Below are 20982 nucleotides of genomic sequence, written 5' to 3'. Positions count from 1 at the left end.
GAGCCTCTTACAAGCTTCTCTGTTGCACCACAGTCTATCATTTGGCATCTTCTCGCAGAACAGCCCTCTTCAGTTCACATTATCCTTCATCTGGTCTCTCCATCTTGCTCGTTGTCTTCCAATAGGTCTTCATCCAGATTCGGTCCAATCTAGGATTCTGTTCGGAATCTTTGTGTTGCCATTCTTTTAATGTGACCAGATCTGAAGTGTCCTTCACGGGGACACAGGGAACACAGTGACCAACTTTTAACAAGTTTATTGACAATGAAACACGTCTGCTTCGACAGCAGAACAAAAGGCACAAAATACAGCGTCTTACTGGGTTCTGGTGCAGTGGCTCGACAGAGCTACTATCTAACATTGCCCGGTGGTTTCTAGCACGTAGTAACACCACTAGGAGCTTCGCAGGAAAATACACTTGCAAGGAAACAATCGAAGTTCGAAAATGCCGTCCTGATTAATCCCAACATAGACTGCATTAACGACAGACTTTTCTGTGCCTAAGTCCATAGCCGAAGCAACGATGCACTCTGAGAACATCGGCGTCGTTCCCTACGATGGGCTTCTGAGACTATGAGGTGAGTAGCACCCGCTCAGATGCCAGGAGAGCCTCTCGAGGCTGGAAGAAAAGGTCAGTGTAGTTCTTGCACCGGTCTTTATAGCTGCCAGCGGCGGAATACTTGTAATACTATTCTAATGTCACGTGGTGTGCGGAAACGAATAGGTCCCTCGGAAGTGACGGCCTCTGCCAACGCTGATACTGTTGCTTGGTGTCAGGCCGTGTGTGAGGCATGAAGAACTCGTGATACTGAGGCACGCATGTCCCATGTAGATTGCACATGTGCCCGAAGTACCTCACTGGTTGCCGCCCCCCTCTGTAGGGATCTCCGATGTGGCAAAACAATTTAGGTTAACTGCTGCGAGTCCAAACCCTCGTCTACGTCGTGGGAGAACGGCGAAGTACAGTGTGGACTATCTGTGCCCAGGGGCCCCTGCGGTAGCTGTGAAGGCCCTACAGAAACTCCGAAAAGGCCCTACAGAAACCCTGGAAAGTGAAGGTGCAAGGTCTCTGGTGGAGCCGCGATACGCCAAGCAAGCCAATAGTAGATAACCTATTCGCTTTCAACAGTCAAACATTAATCTGATTGACAGCGTATTACAAACAATAACTTATTTACGAGGGCTGTTAGGAAAGTAAGGTCCGATTGATCGCGAAATGGAAATCACAGTGAAAATCAAAAATGTTTTATTTGCTAGAGTTACCTACAAGTTGCCCGCCCGGTTAGCCATGCGGTCTAACGCACTGCTTTCCAGGCGGGAAGGCGTGCCGGTCCCCGGTACGAATCCGCCCGGAGGATTAGTGTCGAGGTCCGGTGTGTCGGTCAGTCTGTGAATGGTTTTTAAGGCGGTTTTCCATCTGCCTCGGCGAATGCTGGCTGGTTCCCCTTACTCCGCCTCAGCTACACTACGTCGGCGATTGCTGCGCAAACACTATCTCGACGTACGCGTACACCATGAGTATTCTGCCACGCAAACATTGGGGTCAGACTCGTCTGGTGTTAGACGTTCCCGGGGAGTCCACTTGGGGCGAACCGCACAATAACCCTAGGTTCAGTGTGAGGCGGTGGTGAGGTGAGTGGATTGCTGTAGCCTGTAGTAAGGTTGTGAACTACTGCGGGCTACGGCAGGGACGAAGCCTCTCCATCGTTTCTAGTTCCCCAGTTCCACACAATACAATAGCTACACCTTCCAACTACTTTTATACATAGTCTCATCTCTGACTGAGACATTTGTCATAGCATTGTACAAACTTTCCAGTAACCTAGTCACAGAATGTAACCGCCCATACTTGCCCTCAACTGTCTAGTTGGTCTACAGCTTGTTGTCTGTGCCAAAATGTTGCCTTCATATACAGTAGTTTATGTGAGCAGATAGGAACTCTGAGGGTACCAAGTCAGGTCTGGATAGTGGGAGACGAAACACTTCCCATTGAAAACGCTGTAGGAGCCACCTCATTGCCCCTGCAGTGTGGGGCCGAGAATTTTCATGAAGAAGGAAATGCATGACTGTTACTTGTGTGAGCTTCATGAAATCAGGCGAAATCTCCCACAGGCGCTCATACATGGCGGTACACAAGTTTTCCAGGCGTCTAGGGCGCTCACTGTGCGATCAGAATTCAAAAGAGCCACGTGATGCGGTCGATGGTCATACTACAGACACTGTACAACACATCACTATGAAGCTTCATCGGATTTTCACTGTAGTTTCCATTTGACGCTCGATCGGACCTGAATAGCCCTCACATAACGTAATCAGACGTTTACAGCTGTTTGGTACATGAGAGTTCGATTCTTTAAAGAATCTAGTGTTTACTGGTCTTAGACCAATAAACTAATGATTCATCTATCAGTGATTTCGCTATACCGAGTTCATGCTTTGAGTTTAACAGTACTCGGGAATCTCCTAATCCTCAAAGACGGCTATTTACGAGGTTATAACCCTTGAGGTTATACACACTGGAGAGCCAAAGAAACTCGTACACCTGCCTAATATCGTGTAGAGTCCCCGTGAGCATGAAGAATGCTGCAACACGAATTGGCATTTACTCTATTAATGTCTGAAGTAATGCTGGAGGTAATGACACCTTGAATCCTGCTGGGCTGTTATAAATCCGTAGGAGTACGAAGGGGTGGAGATCTCTTCTTAACAGCACATTGCATGGTATCCCACATATGTTCAATAATGTTCATGTCTGGAGAGTTTGGTGACAAGCGGAAATGTTTAAACTCAGAAGATTGTTTCTGGAGCCACTCAGGGCAATCCTGGACGTGTGGGCTGTCTCCTTGTTCTGCTGGAATTGTCCAAGTCCGTCGGAATTCACAATGGACACGAATGGATTCAGGTGATCAGACATGATGCTCAAGTACGTGTCACACGTCTGAGTCGTATCTGGACGAATCAAGGGTCCTATATCAATCCAACTGCACAAGCCCCACATCACTAAAGAGCCTCCACCAGCTTGAACAGTCCCATTCTGAAATGCGGGATCCATGGATTCCTGAGGTTGTCTTCTTAACCGTCCATCCACTCGATACGAGACTCGTCGGACCAGGCTACATGTTTACAGTCATCAACAGTCCAATGTCGGAGTTGCACAGGCAAAGCTTAAAGCCTTGTGTCGTGCACTCATAAAGGGTACACAAGTGGGCCTTCGGCTCAGACAGTCCATATCGCTGATTCGTTGAATGGTTTGCAAGCTGACACTCGTTGATTTTCCAGCTCGGAAATCTGTAGCAATTTTCGGAAGAGTTACACTTCTATCACGTTGGTCCCGTTCTTGCAGGATCTTTTTCCGGCAGCAGCGATGTCGGAGAATTGATGTTACTCATGGTACATACTTGAAATGGTCGTATGGGAAAATCCCCACTTCATCGCTACCTAAGAGGTGCTATGTCCCATCGCTCGTTCATCAGCTATAACATCACGTTCAAACTCACTTAAATCTTGATAACGTGCCACTCTACCAGTAGTCATCGATCTAACGACTGCGCCAGAGACTATTTGTCTTAAATAGGCGTTGCCGACCGCTTCGCAGTACTCTGCCTGTTTACATATCTCTGTACTTAGATATGCCAGTATACCAGTGTCTTTGGCCTTTCAGTGTACATCTAGGGTGCTCTAAAACTCCCCTTACAAACTTCTAGGACTTCGAAGAGGACTGAGTAGCTACGAGGCCTATTCAGAAAGTAAGGTCCGATCGGTCGTAAAATGGAAACCATTGCGAAAATCAAAAATGATTTATTTGCAACAGTGAGCTACACCTTCCAGCCACTTCTCTACATAGTCGCGGCTCCGATTTAGAGATTTATCGGAGCGTTACACCAACTTCCCAGTACCCTCGTCATAGAAGGCAGCCGCCTGTGCTTCTTGCCAGTTCTGTACGGTCGTTTACAGGTCGTTGTCAGTGCCAGAACATTGTCTTCATAGCCAGCGGTTCATGTGAGCAGAAATAAAACTCTGGGAGAGACAATTACGGGTTATGTTGTGGGTGATCAAACACTTCCCATTGAAAGCGATGCAGGAGCATTTTCATTGCCTTAGCAGAGCGCGGCGAGCATTGTTATGCAGAAGGAAACACATGACAGCTTTGTTATGTGGGCTGCATGACATCAGGCGAAATGTCACACCACGCTTTCATACCTGGCGGGAGAATTGTTCTAAGCTTCTTTATGTACTCACTGAGTGCTCAAAACTGATAGGAGCGACGTGACGCGGTCGGCGGGGTTACCGCCCAACGCATCTGTGTAAAGCTTTATCCGATTTTCAGTCTGGTTTCTATTTCACACCCCGTCGGGCCTTACTTTATGAATAGCCCTAGTAATATTTTGAACTGGAACCCAAGTCGGGAAACGTGCTGTTTCCGCACTATAACCATTTGACAGCATCTTGTTAACGCGACTACTTTGAAAGATTACCGTCAAACCTCCTTGCCTAGGGACGCCAGATGTAAGTTGATGTCGTCAAGTCCTGAATGAAAGTTGCACAACGGACAACTGGGGAGGGGAGCTTGAGAGCGCTACCTAGAGAGCGTGCCCTTTTTGTACGATACTAGGCAAGGGGCTGGAGGGCTCACACGCTAATGTGTGGGTCCCTCCATTCTGCATCTTCTATTTTAAATCAATTCCCTTAACTTGATTTCTTTGTGATTTTTAAGGTATGTTAAAGATTGAGGGCAGTTGATTACCTATTTATTTTAAACATTATCACTCGACTTTACAGCGATTGCAGCAATGTTTAAGTTTACAGATATTACAATTTTACAACTTATAGCTCGGGTATATTATATATTAATCTGTACGCACATTTCTACGGGTAAGATTGAATTGCGTTGGCCAAATGTATACCACCAAACTGTCCCAATATTTTACATAGGACATTCACCTTGTGAGGAGGATAGCAGTCAAACTGGGACCAGATACATTAACACAGTGGGTGAAATTTCCGAAATTAAACGAGCACATTCATTTCCTTACACAATCCGAAGCTGGAAATAAAAGAATTAGTACAAATATTCAAATACGTCTCTTCCGTGCGTGAATATTGAGACAGACGCACTGAGGGCACGTCTGCTCACTTACAGGTCTTCTGTAACACTCCCAGCATATGGCGGGCACCCGGAGTTCTTCCTGGGCCCCGGTGGAGGGGGTGGTCGAACCAATTGGACGTGACCAACCTCTCTACCCCAAATCTTGTGACACTGGAAAGTCTTTGACTTTTACCTGCCTGTGCTGTCTCTCTGATCCCCTGCCCAGGAGTAAGGTTGGCACTACTATAGTACAGAACTACTTCCCAACTTAGATTTGGCCACGCTTTACGGAAAGGTGTGAGGAGGATTAGGAAAGTTCATGTGCAGATTCACTTTCACGTACAAGAAATGCATAATACACGACACATATAAATACGTATTATGAAGCCCGACACCTTTCTTTCCACTCGTCCACATGGGTTCTGTTACACCGGCGGCCGGCCGCGTCGTGCAATAAAACTGGCGGCGGAGCCGCCTATGTTTGTATTTCCCGGTGCGAGCGAGCAGCGAAACCTGCTGCTTATAGAGCGGAAACTACTGTACCGTTTCAACTTTTACAGAGGATTATGTCGATATATTGTGCTAACGTGTACTCGATCATGTTGCTGTATCGCTCACAGGTACACGAATGAGACTCGAACCATACAAGAGAGGTAGGATAGACATCAAATGACATGAGCCAATCCACGTAAACACCCCCGGGTATGAGTATCGTGTTGGATACCTACCTAGCAAACATGTTTCCAAACGGCAGTAGCACAGTACATTTCCAGACATGCTTTTCTATTCAAAATATTGTCTACGTAGTCGACTCAACTAGAAGTGACTAGGGGGAATTTTAGAGCAGCACACAAATGCACAAGCACACACACACACACACACACACACACACACACACACACACACACACACACATACATACTGCAAGGACTGCGCGTTCCATATTTTGGGAAGAGGAAGGGAAAAAAAGTAGTAAACATGGGCTTTAAAATGCATCATAAAAGCTGTGAGCACTTATTTAGTAGAGGAGATGTGTCGCATGCAAGCAAAGGCGAACAAGTACTCATAGCTCTTATAAAGTAGGCATTTTAGACCCCATTTCACTATATTTATTTTCGTTGTTTTCTACGGACAGTCTGTGTATATTATTACGTCGTACTGCGTCCTGAAGGAGATTTTCGATTACTGACCTTCAAATGCTGTAAGTCTGAAGATATCGATGAGGGCTTGTCTGGTCTGCAAGGTTCCGTTGTGAGCTGGAGAGGAGACGAGCGACGGCCCAGGCGAGAGACGTGCAGACGGCTGGTCGACGCCGCAGTGCGGCGCTCACCGTGGGCGCTGGCTGCGGCGCTGCTGGGGTCGGTGGCGGCCCTGCTGGGGCAGCCGACGCCGCACGCTCGGGGCGCGGCGCGGCGCGCGCTGACGGCGGCGTGGCGGCTGCCGGCGTTGCTGCTGTCCACCGCCTTCTGCAGCGCCCTCGTGGGGTCGCTGGCCGCGCCCGCCTACGAGGCGCCCCTCGACTCCGTGGCCGACATGCTGCGGCACGGCCTCTCCTGGGGCAACGTGTACCGACAGCCGCTAAACATCTTCCTGGACCTGCAGGTACGTGCACTCGGTAACACGTTGTACATGTAGCGGTAATCTGAGTTGCCTTTAAACTATCCACACCACTGGCTCCTAATATGTGAGTTACCTGTTGTATAGAAAAAATTACACACGATTTATCATGTTGAAATAATTCACTTTGAGTTGTATAACGCTTTTCTACGTAGTCTACGTCTGTAAGGTGAACACCCCACACTTACTGCTCGCTTTTGTGCAGTCAGTACTTTCTTTGTACGTCATGAGTTGATCTACAGCTACATCTACATCTATATGTATAATCCGCAAATCACACGCAAGTGTCTGGCAGAATGTTCATGGATGAACCGTCAATTAGGGCGATTCACAAACAACAAGTACACGTGTTATTCCAAAAACATTATCGTGGAAGTAGAGGCCAGGAGGTGCTTGTGAAATAACACACACTGCTAAGGTTATCTTTTTATTTTAAACGGCTTTCTCAATAATAAATTTTTAAGTCGCATTTCAAAGGAAAAATTTAAAAAATAATTTCGAATAGCTGACAAATTTTCTTTATCAACAGGAGATTGCCAGGTATATCTCCTGTTGATAAAGAAAATTTGTCATATATATATAACTTGTTATATCTATAAGAGAACAATTCCCACAAAAAAAAAAACTTTTAAGTAGTTAGTTTGTACTAGAGCTACAATAGTTGTCTCTCGCCAGTTAAATAACTTATATTACACTTGTCAGTTGTTACTAGATAAATGTGAATAAGCCAGCACACAAACCTTCACATTGAAGGCAGTTCCAAAAAAAAAAAAAATTCCTTAGCTCGATGAGGGAGTGACACGTGTAAAGGGGCCCAAATCACAATAGGCGAAATAGTTATTGGTGGTCTACAGGGCCACAGCAGATCAGCCCCAAAACATCCATTACAAGCCACCACCTCCCCGAGCTACCCAAAACCAGAAGATGTAGCAAGGGCGGTGCCTACACAGACTCCGAACCATAAAGACACGCTACACCGACCATAAATCACCCAATCGTGGTGTGAATGAAACGGCCCGACCAAGAAGCAATTACCACATTCCCGCGAACAGGCAAACGAAAACTGTGGTGGGAAGACCCCAACAAAACCACTGGTGAAGAAACTCATACACTTCACCAGAACCTGAAAACTCTGTTACTTAAAAACAGTACTCAACTTCTCACACTCCACCACAGCCATTGCTTTCAACGGCCGATAAGAAGACATACGGTCCCACGCGCTGATCTCCTGCACCACGGCTTCTAAGCTTTATATGCCACGTACATGCAGCTAAGGTAGACTTAGCCCCTGACAGCCAAGAGATCGGGCTAAGCCCATGTCGAGCAGTTGACGACCCCCAACAGCAGGGCCCCGCTCGCGCCACCACCTCCATCGGTCACCGCCCAGTACGTACTGCCTAGGTCGTCACGCGACCGTACACTTGCTCCACCTCCCGCCAGAGGGCGGTAGCGATCTAGACAACGCGCCAATCCGAAATCGCCACCGCAAACACTAGACGCGAAGCGAAAGCACTCCGCCTGGCGCGCTTTTCGAAGAGCCGGACACAACTACGGCTCAGTGGAACTCTTTCACAAAACTCCAACAGCGCGCGGGAGAAATAAACTCCTGTATCCATCTGTAAGAGCTCTGATTTCCCTTATTTTATTATGATGATTGCTTCTCCCTAGGTAGGTCTGGCGTCAACAAAACATTCTGGAGAGTATGTTGGGGATTGAAGTTTAGTGAGAAGAGCCCGCCGCAATGATATATGCCTTTGTTTCAATGGTTTGCACCCCAAATCCTGTATCATGTCCTTGAAACTCTCTTCCCTATTTCTCGATAGTAAAAAACGTGCTAACCTCTTTTGAACTTCCCGACATACTTTGTTAATACTATCTGGTAAGGATCCCACACCGCGAAGCGGTATTTTAAAAGAGGACAGACAAGCGTAACGTAGGCAGTCTCTCTAGTAGATTTGTTCTGCCGAAAAAACGCAGTCTTTGGTTCACCTTACTCACATTTTTTGTGTATTCTCTCCAATTTAGGTTCTTCCTAATTGTAATTCCTAGATACTGAGTTGAATTGGCGGCCTTTATGTTTGATTGACTTATCGTGTAACCGATGTTTAACGGATTCCTCTTAGCAATCATGCGGATTACCTCACACTCTTCATTACTTAGGGTCAACTGTCAATTTTCCCGCCATACAGATATCTTAGGTAAATCATTTTGCGATTGTTTTTGATCTTCTGATTACTTTACTAGACGATAATAGACAGCATCATCTACAAACAAGCTAAGACGGCTGCTCATGTTGTGTCCTAGCAGGAACTGCAGAAAGCTATAACACTACCTTGGGGAACGTCATAAATCACTTTTGTTTCACACGATGACTCTCCTTCAATTACAACCAACTGTGGTCCTTCTGATAAGAAATCACGACTACAGTCGGACAACTTCCATAAGCACGCAATTTCATTACAAGCCGATTTTGAGTTACGGTGTCAAAAGCTTTCTGGAAATCTAGAAATACCGATTCAATTTGAAATCCCTTGCCTACACCATTCAACACTTCGTGTGAGTAAACAGCTTGTTGTATTTCAGAAGAACAATATTTTCTAAATCCGTGTTGACTGTGTGACAATAGACCGTTCTTTTCGAGGTGCTTCATAATGTTCGACCACTATCTGTGTTCCAAACTCCTACTGCATATCGACGTTAATGATATGGGCCTGTAATTTAGTGGATTACTCCTATTGCCTTTCTTGAATACTGGTGTGACCTGTCCAACTTTCCAGCCGAGAGAGCGGTGGCATATGATTGTTAGGTAAGGAGCAACCGCATCAGCATACTCTGAAAGGAACCTAATTGGTATATTGTCTCGACCGGAAGACTTTACTACTTGATTTAAGTCGGTTCACTACTCCGAGGATATTTACTTCTAAGTTACCTATATTGACAGCTTTTCTTTATTCGCATTCTGCAATATTTGCTTCGTCTTCTTTAAATGGTTCAAATGGCTCTGAGCACTATGCGACTTAACTTCTGAGGTCATCAGTCGCTTAGAACTTAGAACTAATTAAACCAAACTAACCTATAGACGTCACACACATCCATGCCCGAGGCAGGATTCGAACCTGCGACCGTAGCGGTCGCTCGGCTCCAGACTGTAGCGCCTAGAATCGCACGGCCACTCCGGTCGGCTCGTCTTCTTTAATGAAGCGTGGAGTCTTATAAATAATACATATAAAACATAACATACAATTTATCATATCGACATAATTTTGTTGACTTTGTACAATCCTTCTGTTACTTTTCTACAAAGCTGCCACATTTTCCCAAGCATTTTTGGTAATGTGACACAAGTTCTTCCAGAGCACTGTTATACCGATTAGGAACCTGCACTCGTAAACAACTGTTCAAGCTGATGTGGGATCATCGTCGGTGCTGAAGCGCTTACCTACAAGATGACCGTTGAGTGAATATCACTTGAGGGAAGATCCGGTTTCTGTTCAAGTTGTAAATAGCCTTCCTTTCCCTGTATTTCACCATTGCTACCTTGAGAATTTCAAAGAGGATATTCCAGTCAACATCGGCAAAAACTTTCTCTAAGTCTACAAACGCAATAAATGTAGATTTGCCTTCTGTTAATCTATGTTCTAAGATAATTCGCAGGGTCAGTATTGTCGCGCGTGTATTTTTCCATTCTTCTGTAACGAATTCGTGTTAGTATTTTGCAACCATGGCTTATTAAACCGATCTTTCGGTAATTTTCTCACCTATCAGGAATTGCTTTCTTTGGAATTGGAGTTGCTACATTCTTCTGGAAGTATGATGGTATTTCGCCTGTCTCATATATCTTGCACAACAGTTGGAAGAGTTTTGTCGTGGCTGGCTCTCCCCAGGCTGTTACTAGGTCTGAAAGAATATCGCAGTATTATATCCCCCATCTCATCTTCATCTACGTCAATTTCCCTTTCTATGATGTTGCCTTCAGGTTCATATCTCTTGTATAGACCCTCTATATACTCCTTCCCCCTGTAAGATTTTCTTCAGCTGGTTTTACATCTGAGCTCTTGTAGTTAACACAGCTGCTTCTCTTTTCTGCAACGACGTCTTTAATTTTCCTGTAGGCGATATCTACCTTTTCTCGTGTGAAATATGCTTCCAAATCATTAGTATTCTCCTCTGGCCATTTCTGCTAAGCTATTTTGCATTTTTTGTCCGTCTCATTTTTTAAGCGTGTGTATTCCCTTTCGCCTGCTTCGTCTGTCGCAGTTTTAAATTTTCTTCTTTCATCAACTAAATTGATTATATCTTGTGTTATTCAAGGATTTCTACTAGGTCTTGTCTATTTATCAGTATGATCCTCTGCTGCATTCACTAATTGTCTCTTAAAGCTACCCATTCGTCTTCTGCTGTATTCCTTTCCCCTGTTCTAGCCAAACGGTCCTTCCGAAACTCTCTTAACCTCTCGATCTTTCAACTTATCCAGGTCCAATCTCCGTAATTTCCTACCATTTTCCAATTTCTTCGGTTTTAATCTACAGTTCGTAACCAATAAATCGTCCTCAGAGTTTACTCTTTCCCTGGAAACATCTTACAATTTCAAGTCCGGTTCCTAGATCTCTGTCTAACCAGTATATAAGCAATCTAAAACCTTCCGGTGTCTCCAGGACCCTTTCAGATATACGACCCTCTTTTATGGTTCTTAAACCAAGGATTAGCAATGATTAAATCATGCCTTTTGCAAAATTTCTTCCAGGCGGCGTCCTCTTTCATTCCTTTCTCTCAGTCTATTTTCACGTACTATTTTTCATTCTCTTCCTTTTCCTACTATAGAATTTCAGTTCCCTATGACAACTAAATTTTCGGCTCTTTTAACTATTTGAATAAATTATTTTATCTCACAATATATTCCTTCCATCTACATCTACATCTACATCCATACTCCGCAAGCCACCTGACGGTGTGTGGCAGAGGGTACCTTGAGTACCTCTATCGGTTCTCCCTTCTATTCCATTCTCGTATTGTTCGTGGAAAGAAGGATTGTCGGTATGCCTCTGTGTGGGCTCTAATCTCTCTGATTTTATCCTCATGGTCTCTTCGCGAGATATACGTAGGAGGGAGCAATATACTGCTTGACTCTTCGGTGAAGGTATGTTCTCGAAACTTTGACAAAAGCCCGTACCGAGCTACTGAGCGTCTCTCCTGCAGAGTCTTCCACTGGAGTTTATCTATCATCTCCGTAACGCTTTCGCGATTACTAAATGATCCTGTAACGAAGCGCGCTGCTCTCCGTTGGATCTTCTCTATTTCTTCTATCAACCCTACCTGGTACGGATCCCACACTGCTAAGCAGTATTCAAGCAGTGGGCGAACAAGCGTACTGTAACCTACTTCCGTTGTTTTCGGATTGCATTTCCTTAGGATTCTTCCAATGAATCTCAGTCTGGCATCTGCTTTACCGACGATCAACATTATATGATCATTCCATTTTAAATCACTCCTAATGCGTACTCTCAGATAATTTATGGTATTAACTGCTTCCAGTTGCTGACCTGCTATCTTGTAGCTAAATGATAAAGGATCTATCTTTCTGTGTATTCGCAGCACATTAGACTTGTCTACATTGAGATTCAATTGCCATTCCCTGCACCATGCGTCAATTCGCTGCAGATCCTCCTGCATTTCAGTACAATTTACCATTGTTACAACCTCTCGATACACCACAGCATCATCCGCAAAAAGCCTCAGTGAACTTTCGATGTCATCCACAAGGTCATTTATGTATATTGTGAATAGCAACGGTCCTATGACACTCCCCTGCGGCACACCTGAAATCACTCTTACTTGGGAAGACTTCTCTCCATTGAGAATGACATGCTGCGTCCTGTTATTTAGGAACTCCTCAATCCAATCACACAATTGGTCTGATAGTCCATATGCTCTTACTTTGATCATCAAACGACTGTGGGGAACTGTATCGAACGCCTTGCGGAAGGCAAGAAACACGGCATCTACCTGTGAACCCGTATCTATGGCCCTCTGAGTCTCGTGGACGAATAGCGCTAGCTGGGTTTCACATGACCGTCTTTTTCGAAACCCATGCTGATTCCTACAGAGTAGATTTCTAGTCTCCAGAAAAGTCATTATACTCGAACACAATACGTGTTCCAAAATTCTACAACTGATTGACGTTAGAGATATAGGTCTATAGTTCTGCACATCTGCTCGACGTCCCTTCTTGAAAACGGGGATGACCTGTGCCCTTTTCCAATCCTTTGGAACGCTACGCTCTTCTAGCGACCTACGGTACACCGCTGCAAGAAGGGGGGCAAGTTCCTTCGCGTACTCTGTGTAAAATTGAACTGGTATCCCATCAGGTCCAGAGGCCTTTCCTCTTTTGAGCGATTTTAATTGTTTCTCTATCCCTCTGTCGTCTATTTCGATATCTACCATTTTGTCATCTGTGCGACAATCTAGAGAAGGAACTACAGTGCAATCTTCCTCTGTGAAACAACTTTGGAAAAAGACATTTAGTATTTCGGCCTTTAGTCTGTCATTCTCTGTTTCAGTGTCTGGACATTTTGTTTTGAACAACCTACCGCTTTGACATAAGACCAAAATTTCTTAGGATTTTCTGCCAAGTCAGTACATAGAACTTTACTTTCGAACTCATTGAACGCCTCTCGCATAGCCCTCCTCACACTACATTTCGCTTCACGTAATTTTTGTTTGTCTGCAAGGCTTTGGCTATGTTTATGTTTGCTGTGAAGTTCCCTTTGCTTCCGCAGCAGTTTTCTAACTCGGTTGTTGTACCACGGTGGCTCTTTTCCATCTCTTACGATCTTGCTTGGCACATACTCATCTAACGCATTGTGTACGACGGTTTTGAACTTTGTCCACTGATCCTCAACACTATCTGTACTTGAGACAAAACTTTTGTGTTGAGCCAACAGGTACTCTGAAATCTGCTTTTTGTCACTTTTTCTAAACAGAAAAATCTTCCTACCCTTTTTAATAATCCTATTTACGGCTGAAATCATCGATGCCGTACCCGCTTTATGATCGCTGATTCCCTTTTCTGCGTTAACTTTTTCAAATAGTTCGGGTCTGTTTGTCACCAGAAGGTCTAATATGTTATCGCCACGAGTCGGTTCTCTGTTTAACTGCTCAAGGTAGTTTTCAGATAAAGCACTTAAAAAAATTTCACTGGATTCTTTGTCCCTGCCACCCGTTATGAACGTCTGAGTCACCCAGTCTATATCCGGCAAATTAAAATCTCCACCCAGAACTATAACATGGTGGGGAAATCTACTCGAAATATTTTCCAAATTATCCTTCAGGTGCTCAGCCACAACAGCTGCTGAGCCAGGGGGCCTACAGAGACATCCAATTACCATGTCTGAGCCTGCTTTAACGGTGACCTTCACCCAAATCATTTCACATTTCGGATCTCCGTCAATTTCCTTCGATACTATTGCACTTCTTATCGCTATAAACACGCCTCCCCCTTCACTGTCCAGTCTGTCTCTGCGGTATACATTCCAATCTGAGTTTAGGATTTCATTACTATTTACATCTGGTTTCAGCCAACTTTCTGTCCCTAGTACTATATGGGCGTTGTGACCGTTTATTAATGAGAGCAGTTCTGGGACCTTTCTGTAGACGCTCCTGCAGTTTACTATTAGCACATTAATATTGTTATTCCTTGTTGCATTTTGCCTACTCCTACCTTGCTGCGTCTCAGGAGGCGTCTTGTCGGGCCTAGGGAGGGGATTCTCTAACCTAAAAAACCCCCATGTGCACTCCACACGTACTCCGCTACCCTTGTAGCCGCTTCCGGCGTGTAGTGCACGCCTGACCTATTCAGGGGGACCCTACATTTCTCCACCCGATAGCGGAGGTCGAGAAATTTGCACCCCAGATCTCCGCAGAATCGTCTGAGCCTCTGGTTTAAGCCTTCCACTCGGCTCCAAACCAGAGGACCGCGACCGGTTCTGGGAACGATACTACAAATAGTTAGCTCTGATTTCACCCCGCGAGCGAGGCTTTCCGCCTTCACCAATTCCGTCAACCGCCTGTACGAACTGAGGATGACCTCTGAACCCAGACGGCAGGAGTCATTGGTGCCGACATGAGCAACAATTTGCAGTCGGGTGCACCCAGTGCTCTCTATCGCCGCCGGCAGAGCCTCCTCCACATCTCGGATGAGACCCCCTGGCAAGCAGACAGAGTGAACACTGGCCTTCTTCCCCGACCTTCCCGCTATTTCCCTAAGGGGCTCCATCACCCGCCTAACGTTGGAGCTTCCAATAACTAATAAGCCCCTCCCCCCGTGTGCCTGCTCGGACCTTGCTGAAGGAGCAGCCACATGTCCACTCACAGGCAGAGCGGGCGATGCCACACGGCCAGCCTCCACATTGACCCTCCGCCTCGTGCGCCGCGAACGCCGCTGAACCCGCCACTCCCCTTGGGGAGAGGGTGACCCAACCGCGCCCAGTACACGCGAAGATGTCTCGACAGCAGGGACAGTGGGTGAAGCATGTAACACCTGGGGTGTACCTTGCGACGCACCAGACTCCCCACTGCTGCTACACTCCGAGGCAGCAGCCTGAAGACGGCTGACCGCGGCCATCAACACGCTCAGCTGTTCGCGAACAGTGGCCAGCTCCTCCTGCGTCCGTACACAGCAGTCACACATCCTATCCATCCTAAGGAATCAATTTACTGAAGAGAGTTAATCAACCTTTAACTAGACTGCTAATTCACTAAAGGCGGCTGTTTATTCACTAAACTGTGGTTGCTAGGCACTTCTTGTAGAAAACAATGAAAATAGCACTACCTGTCTCTGGACTGTATTGAAAACAAACACTAGCACTACTGGCACTATGGCTGACTAATGGGACTCTCTCTGACTGTATTCAAAACAAACACGAAATCTATGGAACACTATTAATGGCACCCGACAATTAAAGCTTCCTAAAAGCAAATACACACGGAAGAAGAAGTGACAAGTAAGAAAAATACAGTTAATACTTAAATTAAGGTAGCTCGCTGCACAGCAGACGTGAAGCAGACGGCAGTTACGACGACACTGACTCTACTGGCACTATGGCTGACTAAAGGGACTCTCTCTGACTGTATTCAAAACAAACACGAAATCTATGGAACACTATTAATAGCACCCGACAATTAAAGCTTCCTAAAAGCAAATACACACGGAAGAAGAAGTGACAAGTAAGAAAAATACAGTTAATACTTAAATTAAGGTAGCTCGCTGCACAGCAGACGTGAAGCAGACGGCAGTTACGACGACACTGACTCTACTGTCAGTAGAGACGCTTAGGATTCGATGCAGACTGTTGAATTAGAAGTCACAACGTGTTAAACAGTAGTCAGCGTATGACAACATTGTATTTTCGTTACACCGTATTTTCGTACAAGAAGAACGGTGCGAAAAGAGAGCAAACGCAAGCATTGTCAGTAATATACACAACTTACTTAATACATAGGTTCTCTGCTATAGTCGGTTGCCAGAGACAAGACAGAAACGCAAATTTTCTCAATACAGCACAACATATTCTTTTTCGTAATCCGTTTTAACAGACAATCAGTGTTTTATTGTGTGAAAACTTGCGTGATTAGAGTATCATGTTAAGATCTTGTAAATCGGTCACGAATCTTTGGAGAGTTGTTGCTAATAAGTAAGCTCTTGCCTATGGATACAAATAAAACCAAGAAAACAGTGAGAGTTGTGTAAGTTTCGCTCATATTGCGAAATGCTACTGACACCATAAGAACATTATATTTGTAATTTTCATATTATTGCTCATTTCTAAATCCATATTACATTCAATATTTAACTCAATAAATACACTCCTGGAAATGGAAAAAAGAACACATTGACACCGGTGTGTCAGACCCACCATACTTGCTCCGGACACTGCGAGAGGGCTGTACAAGCAATGATCACACGCACGGCACAGCGGTCACACCAGGAACCGCGGTGTTGGCCGTCGAATGGCGCTAGCTGCGCAGCATTTGTGCACCGCCGCCGTCAGTGTCAGCCAGTTTGCCGTGGCATACGGAGCTCCATCGCAGTCTTTAACACTGGTAGCATACCGAGACAGCGTGGACGTGAACCGTATGTGCAGTTGACGGACTTTGAGCGAGGGCGTATAGTGGGCATGCGGGAGGCCGGGTGGACGTACCGCCGAATTGCTCAACACGTGGGGCGTGAGGTCTCCACAGTACATCGATGTTGTCGCCAGTGGTCGGCGGAAGGTGCACGTGCCCGTCGACCTGGGACCGGACCGCAGCGACGCACGGATGCACGCCAAGACCGTAGGATCCTACGCAGTGCCGTAGGGGACCGCACCGCCACTTCCCAGCAAATTAGGGACACTGTTGCTCCTGGGGTATCGGCGAGGACCATTCGCAACCGTCTCCATGAAGCTGGGCTACGGTCCCGCACACCGTTAGGCCGTCTTCTGCTCACGCCCCAACATTGTGCAGCCCGCCTCCAGTGGTGTCGCGACAGGCGTGAATGGAGGGACGAATGGAGACGTGTCGTCTTCAGCGATGAGAGTCGCTTCTGCCTTGGTGCCAATGATGGTCGTATGCGTGTTTGGCGCCGTGCAGGTGAGCGCCACAATCAGGACTGCATACGACCGAGGCACACAGGGCCAACACCCGGCATCATGGTGTGGGGAGCGATCTCCTACACTGGCCCTACACCACTGGTGATCGTCGAGGGGACACTGAATAGTGCACGGTACATCCAAACCGTCATCGAACCCATCGTTCTACCATTCCTAGACCGGCAAGGGAACTTGCTGTTCCAACAGGACAATGCACGTCCGCATGTATCCCGTGCCACCCAACGTGCTCTAGAAGGTGTAAGTCAACTACCCTGGCCAGCAAGATCTCCGGATCTGTCCCCCATTGAGCATGTTTGGGACTGGATGAAGCGTCTTCTCACGCGTTCTGCACGTCCAGCACGAACGCTGGTCCAGCTGAGGCGCCAGGTGGAAATGGCATGGCAAGCCGTTCCACAGGACTACATCCAGCATCTCTACGATCGTCTCCATGGGAGAATAGCAGCCTGCATTGCTGCGAAAGGTGGATATACACTGTACTAGTGCCGACATTGTGCATGCTCTGTTGCCTGTGTCTATGTGCCTGTGGTTCTGTCAGTGTGATCATGTGATGTATCTGACCCCAGGAATGTGTCAATAAAGTTTCCCCTTCCTGGGACAATGAATTCACGGTGTTCTTATTTCAATTTCCAGGAGTGTATTTCATTGTTCCATGGGTTTAGATTTGCAAAAATCAGGCACTTAAAGAATAATATGGAGGTAATTTATTGGACTAGCACACCAGCTAACTGTATGAAATAGATAAAGACGATATTTAAACGATGAATGGCACAGATTGACCGTGACCCAGCAGCCACAGCTTCGTAATTATTCATAACATGTTAGCTGTTACCGAAAATGTAACATTTTTCAAAAGGTTTGTTACAGGTAAATACTTTTCACTTATTTCATATTTGTTAACATTTTTCTGTATTTTAACTTGACTTCCTAATACGTTGGCGTATGTAATGTTTGTGTCTCACTATGATTCAAAACATCTTTCCTTAATAAATATGTAGGCTTACGTTAAAATTTATTAATAACTTTTCAGTGGAAATATTTCCTCCAACTCCTGCTGATACATTGATTACTTAGCTATTTCTAACTGTATATAATATGTATCTTTTTCCTACAATTTCCTGTTTTAGGTAAAAATTACAGATTTTTGTCACCTGAATGATGAATTAGGGTGGAGGCATTATTATCATCGATTGATATTAAAAACAGTGCTAGATTGCAGAAAGGTCTTTATTAACTCAAGCTCTTTATTGGCTCAAAAACGACGTGTTTCACCCTGGCAGTGAGTCATCAGACTATGTCTTGCAACGTGGGCCGTCAGACATAGCAGCACAGAGTAAGGTCTCGTTCAAAAACTGTAAACATAGCCCCGGACAAAAATGCTGGTGGCCGATCAACGCTTGATGACCTATCCGGGTGAAACATGTCATTTTTGAACCAATAAAGAGCTTTCTGCAACCTAGGGCTCTCTTTTAATATTAATTACAACAGAAGATTGCTGTACAACCGCGCCACAATGGATTAGAATAAATTATTAATATCTATCAAGACATAGCTGTTTAATAAGATAGCCTCTCGTTTACATTTATGTGTGCACACATCCTACAAACCTAGCCTCTAGTGTACGATACTTCTTCTTGTTTCCGGAAAGCAATGTTTTAAATTAAGAAAACGTGGCTGTGGTATACTACCACTTAGTAAATAATTTTATGGAATTGTTTACTAATTTCTCTTTGTGATAATTACAGTCCAGCCCGTAAGCTCATCTGAATTAATTAAAAAATTTAATATCACTCATCGCTTTGAATGTACTAGTACTTCATAAATTTCGAAAGTAGAATAACTTCCCGATTAGATAAGTTCTCAGAAAGAAATATAATATGGTGTTTACATATTGTACCAGTGGTAGTCACCTGAAAATCTGCTGCGGCCTAACTGGCTGAGTGCCAAACACGTTAATGGCGGACAGCATCCGTTCGTACTTCGAAATAAAGTAACAAAACATCCAGCTCGATGCTGATCGAGTGGGACAGCACGCGCGAAATGCGCACGCTCTATTACAATGATCATCAGGAGTCATGATAATCAAGGACTCGTCAGTTAAGTCAACACACTGCCAATGATCCAAGTCTGATTTCTGGTGTTGCCTTCCCAAACTTCTTTGCGATGCCACTGATCCTAGTTTCATTTCTTATGTTCCCTTGCCAGTCTTCTGTTCGCTGCCAGTAATTCAAACTTCTATTCTCGTGTTCCCTCGCTACCTTCTTCGCACGCCATACTGCTTTGGTGTTTGTACTGTTTTTCGTAATACGTTACATCTACATCTACATTTATACTCCGCAAGCCACCCAACGGTGTGTGGCGGAGGGCACTTTACGTGCCACTGTCATTACCTCCGTTTTCTGTTCCAGTCGCGTATGGTTCGCGGGAAGAACGACTGTCTGAAAGCCTCCGTGCGCGCTCTAATCTCTCTAATTTTACATTCGTGATCTCCTCGGGAGGTATAAGTGGGGGGGGGGGGGGGGGGGGCAATATATTCTATACCTCATCCAGAAACGCACCCTCTCGAAACCTGGCGAGCAATCTACACCGCGATGCAGAGCGCCTCTCTTGCAGAGTCTGCCACTTGAGTTTATTAAACATCTCCGTAACGCTATCACGGTTACCAAATAACCCTGTGACGAAACGCGCCGCTCTTCTTTGGATCTTCTCTATCTCCTCCGTCAAACCGATCTGGTACGGATCCCACACTGATGAGCAATACTCAAGTATAGGTCGAACGAGTGTTTTGTAAGCCACCTCCTTTGTTGATGGACCACATTTTCCAAGCACTCTCCCAATGAACCTCAACCTGGTACCCGCCTTACCAACAATTAATTTTATATGATCATTCCACTTCAAATCGCTCCGTACGCATACTCCCAGATATTTTACAGAAGTAACTGCTACCAGGGTTTGTTCCGCTATCATATAATCATACAATAAAGGATCCTTCTTTCTATGTATTCGCAATACATTACATTTGTCTATGTTAAGGGTCAGTTGCCACTCCCTGCACCAAGTGCCTATCCGCTGCAGACCTTCCTGCATTTCGCTACAATTTTCTAATGCTGCAACTTCTCTGTATACTACAGCATCATCCGCGAAAAGCCGCATGGAACTTCCCACACTATCTACTAGTTACTAGAGGGCATATAGGTAGTATAGTGACGACTGCTCACACTTGCATTTTCCTCTGTATATCTGCGAGCCACTATGTCTATCTTTAACATTTTTACCTCTTATTTATTTATTTTACCTGTCTCTATAGCAGTGCAAGGCGTTCGTATGACGTCGCTACGGCAGATAACGTCTGTGCAGACAACACTTCCCGCTGTAAAGTAAGAATGCCCTCACGGTCTAAGCTCGAAATGGGGCTTTGGGGCGTATTGAGTGTGAGGTGTGTTCACGAATATCACGGCCTAGTCAGCGACTGCAGGCACAGGGGCTACTGAAATCCACAGAAAATTAGGATTTACTCTCACTTCCATAGCATAGGTCACTGTACACAGCGAATACCTGTGATCAAAACAGTACTGAGAAAGAGATTAAGAAATCACTAGCTATGCAAGTCAGATAGGTAGTGCAAAGTACGTGTTT

The 20982-nt window shown here is 45.4% G+C and overlaps 1 protein-coding gene across 1 annotated transcript in view; it reads left to right on the top strand.

Annotated features, from left to right (window-relative positions):
* LOC126484962 (uncharacterized) overlaps positions 1 to 20982 on the top strand; it is a 92322-nt gene that overhangs the window by 35434 nt on the left and 35906 nt on the right. The window contains exon 3 of the mRNA XM_050108563.1: positions 6330 to 6688. Within this exon, the coding sequence (XP_049964520.1) occupies positions 6330 to 6688 (359 nt within the window). The remainder of the gene's footprint in view (positions 1 to 6329; positions 6689 to 20982) is intronic.

The sequence above is a fragment of the Schistocerca serialis genome, chromosome 6, assembly GCF_023864345.2.
Source record: "Schistocerca serialis cubense isolate TAMUIC-IGC-003099 chromosome 6, iqSchSeri2.2, whole genome shotgun sequence".
Lineage (NCBI taxonomy): Eukaryota > Metazoa > Arthropoda > Insecta > Orthoptera > Acrididae > Schistocerca > Schistocerca serialis.
Note: the sequence above shows the minus strand (reverse complement) of the source record. Positions and strands in the feature narration are given on the sequence as shown.